General features: G+C 37.2%; 1 protein-coding gene across 1 annotated transcript in view; it reads right to left on the bottom strand.

Moving 5' to 3' along the window:
- LOC137622310 (uncharacterized) overlaps positions 1 to 7,500 on the bottom strand; it is a 287,146-nt gene that overhangs the window by 163,880 nt on the left and 115,766 nt on the right. Inside the window, exons 2-3 of the mRNA XM_068352877.1 lie at positions 4,775 to 5,126; positions 1,575 to 2,079 (exon numbers count right to left, since the gene is read on the bottom strand). Of these exons, the coding sequence (XP_068208978.1) occupies positions 1,575 to 2,079; positions 4,775 to 5,047 (778 nt within the window). The 5' untranslated portion in view covers positions 5,048 to 5,126. The remainder of the gene's footprint in view (positions 1 to 1,574; positions 2,080 to 4,774; positions 5,127 to 7,500) is intronic.

Below are 7,500 nucleotides of genomic sequence, written 5' to 3'. Positions count from 1 at the left end.
TGATATGTGACATCTCTTAAAAAGTTTCCAGCTGTATAAATTTTCTTTCAAGAAATAGACTTTTTATTAGTAACTTCAATAGTAGAAATGGTCATATTTTTAGTAGTTATGGATAGTAACATTAACAGCACTATTTCATTATATGGAAATAGTAAATATAGTTTTTCTCAGCGATTTTGCTATGTATATTTTTTTTTTAAATGAGGAGTTATGTATATGTCCCTCAAATACCATTTCGTTGAGAGAGAGAGAGAGAGAGAGAGAGAGAGAGAGAGAGAGAGAGTTAACAGGTTGGAAGGAAAAGTAGATGAAGGAGACGACTAACATGTGCTCATTATTATTATTACTACTACTACTACTACCACCACCACTACTACTACTACTACTACTACTACTACTACTACTAATAATAATAATAATAAGCAGAATAAGAATAAGATTAGTAAGAATAATAAGAAAAGAACAACAACAACAACAACAACAACAACAACAACAAGATTATAAAAGTATCAACATAAACTATAACACCAGTATGATTATTGACAATGCTTGGAATAATATTGATACTAATATATTACTAAAATGGAGACCATGGATCAGGAATATACCAATATGAACGAATTCAATACTCATTAGTGAAAGTCAAATTCCCAAATACAACAACGGCAAAAATAGCAAAATTTAAAGTCACAAATTATTGTAATAGTTATTATGATTGACGATGATGCAGAATACTGAAGTTAACAACAACAATAATAACTAGAGGGGCACTCAGTAAGAAGGCGTACCTCTACCTTGAGCATTGATCTTAACATGCATTAATTAGCGTGGATTTTCATATACTCCAATATGAACCCAGTTTGAAGTCTCTGTGACAACGATAGTCCAAACATATGGCTGATTATATGAATTGGACATTTTGCTTGACCGTGACCTTGACCTTTGACCTTGACCTTCCAAAATTTAAGCATCCCCAGCTATTTACATATCAGTTAATCCATTTTGCGTTAATAGGCGTAGGATGATGATGATGATTCAATATTTCCATGATATACGGGAAACTGATCTACATCTCTATGAAATACGGAAAATTAATCTTATACTTTTCCATTTATGAAAAAAAATCGGAAAAAAAAATACGGGGAAAATAAACTGCAACATATCCAAGAAATCTAAAAAAAAAAAATCGAAGACTAAATATATCCGTTCAAGAAAAAACTAAAATTATTTTGAAAGCAGCAAAAAGAAAATATCGACAGAGCTGAAACATGTCCAAGGAAAAAAATATGGAAGTCTAATATCTATTCGACCAAAAAAAGAAGAAAAAAAAAATTATTTTGAAAGCAGCAAAAATAAATTCGAAAAAACTGAAACGTGCCCAAGAAATAAAATAAAAATATGGAAAACTATCGATTCAAGCAAGAAAACACCGTACAATTATTTTGAAAGCAGCAAAAAAGTATGCAAAACTGAATTATGCCCCCCCCCAAAAAAAAAAAAAAAAATATATCTTAAAAAAACAGTAAAATGAGTCTAAAAGTTTTTCGAAAATACAACAGAACTAACTAACTAACCAGGTCCAATAGCCGAGAGCTGATCATCCCACGAATAAAGAGGATTTTTCTCGTACTCGCACCCGAAGGACGACCTCCGCCCCTGGTAGGCCTCGAAGTTGTCGTTGGCCGCCTGCAGGCAATCCTTCTGCAGGGTGAACGACTCCTCCCGGAACACCCTCGGGTGGAAGTCGTAAGGCAGCGTGTCGTACTTCCGCCCCACCAGCCTGCGACTCCTTGGGCCCTCCAGTTGGAGCAGCCTTTCGAGACAGTCCTCCTCATCTTCCTCCTCCCTAAAGCCGGAGACGCACATCCTGAAGGTGGGTCCCGAGGAGTCCCTTTCCCTTTTCGGAGAGGGCTCGGAGCCCGTGCTTCCCCTCTTGCCCTTCTTCTTGTTGGGCAAGGGCGAGGGCCTCTTCAGTTCGATGCGGGGGATCCGAGGCTCGAAGTCGTCCAGCGTCGGGATGTCGCAGGCCTCGGTGCGAGTCATTTTACGGTCTGGCCGGACGGGGATTGGAGAACGAGGCTGGAAAGAGACAGGAGGATTATCATGAATTCATACGAAAGACATTTTGTCAAGTAGTGGAGCATTATGATAAATTCATTCATAAGACATTTTATCAGGTAGTGGAGCATTATAAATTCATTCATAAGACATTTTGTCAATTAGTAGAGCATTATGATAAATTCATTCATAAGACATTTTATCAGGTAGTGGAGCATTATAAATTCATTCATAACACATTTTATCAAGTGGCGGAGCATTATGATAAATTAATTCATAAGACATTTCATCAAGTATTGGAGCATTATGATACATTCATTCAAAAGACATTTTGTCAAGTGGTGGAGCATTATGATAAATTCATTCATAAGACAGTTTGTCAAGTGGTAGAGCATTATGATAAATTCATTCATAAGACATTTTGTCAATTGGTGGGGCATTATAATACGTTGATTCATAAGACATTTTGTCAAGTGGTGGAGGATTATGATACATTCAATAACAAGACATTTTGTCAAGTGGTAGAGCATTATGATACATTCATTCATAAGACATTTTGTCAAGTGGTAGAGGATAATGATACATTCATTCATAAGACATTTTGTCAAGTGGTAGAGGATAATGATACATTCATTCATAAGACATTTTGTCAAGTGGTAGAGGATAATGATACATTCATTCATACGACATTTTGTTAAGTAGTAGAGCATTATGATAAATTCATTCATAACACATTTTATCAAGTGGTAGCATTATGGTAGGATCGCTGTAATTCCTGTATAGATATCTTCAAGATTCTTCTATTCATTGTTTTTAAGGGCTTTCACTACTGCTGAGGTTTTGACAGAATCACAAGCTTTCTCACAGTCTATATATACCATACATAGTGGTTTGTCATACTCTACTGATTTTTCAGTTAGCTGGTTAATTACATGGATATGTTCAGTTGTTAAATACCCATTTCGAAAGCCTGCCTGCTCTATTGGTTGATTAAAGTGTCCTTCTATTCGGCCTGATATGATCTTTATAAATATTCTATATATTCCGGAGTAAACTTATTGGGCAGTAATTTTTTAGGTCTTTTGTGTTTCCCTTTTTGTGAATTAGTAAAATGATAGTTTTTTCAGGCTGTAGGTACAGAGCATTCTTGCAGACATTTAGTGTAAAGTCCAGCCAGTTCTACTACTATGAAACCTCCTTCATCTATTATTAAATGAATTGTTAGGTCATCCTCTGTTGTTTTGCCTCTTTTCATGCCTTTGAATGCTTTCCTTTACTTCTCCTACCGTTACGCTTCGTACTGGCTCAGGAGTTTCATTATCTCTATTGGTGAAGTTGTTTCTTATATCACTATTATATAGCATTGTAAAAAATCCTCTAGAATTTTCATCACTATTTCTATTGTGCAAAATATTTCCATTCTCATCCTGTTCATAGTATTTTCATCAATTTGATGCTTCTTCCTTTCTTTAGTGTTTCCTAAATTTTGGTATGAATGTGTTTAAGAATTTCTTGAGTTTTTAGCTTTTTTATTAATTTGGATAGTTCTGCTAATTACATTTCCTCTCTCTTGAATTTTACCCTCATTCCCAGTCTTTTCTTTATTATGTGTTTGATCTTTTCTTTTAGTTGTCTCTTATGCTGTTTCCAATACAAAAAAAATTTTTAATTACTGTTCATTTTCTCTTTACTTGCTTCCATCCATCATGTAGCTGGGAGTAATTATTCTATATTGCTAAACTAAACTCATCAGAATTTTCTCTTATTACAGGGGTGTTTATTTCCTTTCTTAAAATTATTTTTCTCTCTCTTTCCTTAGATCTAAATAAATTTCGCTTCTCAGCTTTCTATGATCACTTGACTAACTTGTTTAACTTTTTCACTAAGGATGAAATCTATTTCATTTTTCCTTTCTCTATTTTGGCTTCTCCATGACCATTTCCTAAGTTTTTTTTAATATAAAAAAAAACCTGTTCATGATTTTTAGATTGTATCTTTCAAAAAATTCTACAAGCATTTCTCCTCTGTCATTCCATGTGCCTAATCCAAATTCACCTACTGTTAATTCTCCTCTCTTCTTTCGTAAAAGAAGAGCTTGCAAAGGAAGTAGGAGGAGGAAGAGAAGACTATGGATTGACGAACCAAGAAAGTTTGAGGGTATGGACAGGCATAGAAAGACCATAAAGAGGAGCAAGTGGAAGGATATGTCTGAGGCCTTTGTACTGCAATGGACTAGTAATTATATATATATAGCTAGACACTTTAGGGTTGTGGCGGCCGATGTGGTAACGTTCCTGACTGGTGAACGCGTTAGTTTTTTTGGTCACTGCAATCTCACCATCCTTGTGAGCCAAGTATGGGGGATTTGGGGGAACCTATAGGTCTAACTTCTGAGTAATCAGCAGCCATTACCTGGCCTTCCTTGGTCCTAGGTTGGGTGGAGATTGGGCTTGGGTGCTGGACATATGTATGTATATATGGTCAGTCTCTAGGGCATTGTCCTACTCGATAAGGCAATATCACTGTCCCTTGCCTCTGCCATTCATGAGCGACCTTTAAAGCTTTAAACTTGCTCTTTATTGTATAGAGGAGATAAGTGACAAACAAATATATATAAATCACGCATAAAGATATTAATAAACCTGTTAAGAGAAGAGAACTCAATAACTTCTTAATTAGATCCACTAACATAATTTCAATATGGACGACATCTTACCAAAGTAATATCATCGTCGTCGTCAGCTCCCCCATCCTCCGCCGCCGTGCTTCCCGTCCCCCCTCCCCCTCCACTCCCTCCTTCGGTGAGGGTACTGTCGTCCTCCAGATCCTGAGAGTCACTCGGCGGTAAAGGATGCCGTCTGTTTCCCCAACTGCGAGCCAGCATGGTAGTCGTCGATGAGGACGACCTAGAAGGGGATGAACTCGAGGATGAGGATGAGGTCGAGGACGACGTAGGGGAAGGCGCGTGCGGATGGTCGTCCAACTTCATACTAAGGCCTCCCGGGGAGTGGTGGTGGTGGCTGTGGTGCGGGGGGACTTCAGGCGGGGTCCAAGCCCCCCGACCCGTTCTGTAAAGAGAAGGAGATCAAGGTATCAGAATGGAACGTGTTTGGAACGTGCTGACGTGACTGGTCCGTATTTACTTCATTATAGAGAAAACAAACTTAAGAGCAAAGATTATTTTTGGGATGCAATCACATATCGTCTGAGAAAACGGATTTTGAGATAAGAATCTATTTTTGGGTGAGATAGCCATGACCCCCTGATGGAAGTTCCTCAATGACAGCTTCTACTTGGGATATTTTTTGCGAGTGATATACTAGAGAAATTTTACCTTAAGAGGTTATCAAGGAGTTCTAACCTCCAGGGTGAAAATCCCGAGAGATATCATGTATATAACAAGCCATGGTTATCCTTCCCCGAATAGAGGTAATCTTAACTCGAAGGATAAGGGTTAGGGTATGATACGTGGGGGAGAGAGCCGTTACAACTCCAAATCTCAATGTGCTACAACTAACATGTTTCCTGCCATCTTTGACGGTCGCTTGAAGATTTATACATCGTCTGAGAAACTCCTTTCACACAAATGAATTAAATTTATATAACCCTTATCATTATTATTCATGATGAAATTTCCCATTAACCGCAAATATAAACAGATGACTATCGCAATCGTAAATATGACCAAAATTCATATCATTATAACTATTAATATTATTACTAGCCAGGCTACAACCCTAGTATGGAAAAACCAGATGCTATAAACCCAAGGACTTGACATGGAAAAATAGCCGTAATTGATATAAAATTTTTATAAAATATTGTATTATTATCATTATTACCCAAGCTACAACCCTTTTATGAAAAAACAGGATGCTATAGCCCCAATGGATCCAACATGGAAAATAGCCCCAGTGAGGAAAGGGAATAAGAAAATAAACTACACGAAACTGATAAATAATGGATATAAAATATTGTATTATTATTATCATTACTAGCCAAGCTACAACCTTAGTTGGAAAAACAGAATGCTATAAGACTAAGGGCTCAAACACGGAAAAATAGACCAGTGAGTAAAGGAAATATGCAAGTAAATAAATTACATAAGAAGTAATGAATAATGGAAATAAGATGTATTATTATCATTATTATTATTACTACTACTATTATTATTATTATTATTATTATTATTATTAGTGACCAAGCTACAACCCTAATTGGAAAAACAGGTTGCTATAAGCCCAAGGGCTCCAAAAGGGGAAAATAGCCCTGTGAGGAAAAGATATTAAGAAGTAAATAAACTACATAAGTATTGAATAATAAAAAGTAAAGTAATTTAAGATAACTAACGTTAAAATAGATCAGTCATATGTAAAATATAAAGAGAGACTTATATCAGCCTGTTCAATATAACAACCTTTACTGCAATTTTGAAACACTGAAGTTCCACCGATTCAATTGAACAAAGGCAAAACGCAATGGTAGGTGAAAATAGCTCAATTGTCTCAAGTGTTTTCTTCCATATAAGCGGCATCCTTCAAGGACGACATTGGAAACCAGGTCAAAGACCATCGCAGTTATATGGAAAGGCATACAATCTGAAATCTATCACTACTAACAAATGATAACCAAAATGTTTAAAGGTTTAAAGGCTATTATGAATGCATGAGGTAAAGGACAGTGACACTGCCCTAGCAAGCAGGATAATGCCCTAGAGACTGACTATAATACATAAAATCAGAGCACAAACACCCTCTCCACACACACTAGGACCAAGGAGAGCCAGGCAATGGCATCAGCAGATAGACCTATAGGGTCCTTCAACCACCCCGCCCCCCATTCCTTAGCTCACAAAGACGGTGAGGTTGTAGCGACCGAAGGAAATAACGAGTTTGAGCGGGACTCAAACCCCGTGTTTTTTTTTTCTCTGCAACATCCTAAGTAAACTTACAAATGATCGTGTAAAACACGACGAATATCAAATGACCTTAAAAGGCTCATACACACACAAACCAATATATGAATTGGTAAACTTATTTATAATCAACCTTCTACCAGTGCTAACTCAAACAAACATATAATTACATTTCTGCGTATTGATATAAACAAGCTAAAGAGAGTCGAGGCTAAGGAGGGCGGGAAGGGGGGGGGGGGATATTGCGTACTTGGGGGTCTGGGGGAACATTGATCCCCACCTGAACTGGGACCAGGACAGAGCTTTGGTTTATAGATGGTCTTAAAGTTACACTAGCGCTACCATTCATCTCACTTGGTCAGTGCCAACTAGCAATTGAAAAATGGCTTTTTATTGCTCTCGGTCCCAAAGCTTCACACCGGGTAAAAGGTATCACCTCAAGAGGTGGGGGTATCGAGGGGTATCCAGTGCCACAGGTGAGACTGATACGCAAGGAACTTACATTTGGCAACTGGTAGTTTTTATAG

Source organism: Palaemon carinicauda, chromosome 29, assembly GCF_036898095.1.
Source record: "Palaemon carinicauda isolate YSFRI2023 chromosome 29, ASM3689809v2, whole genome shotgun sequence".
NCBI lineage: Eukaryota > Metazoa > Arthropoda > Malacostraca > Decapoda > Palaemonidae > Palaemon > Palaemon carinicauda.
The sequence above is the reverse complement of the archived record's forward strand: the minus strand, read 5'-3'. Positions and strand labels throughout refer to the sequence as shown.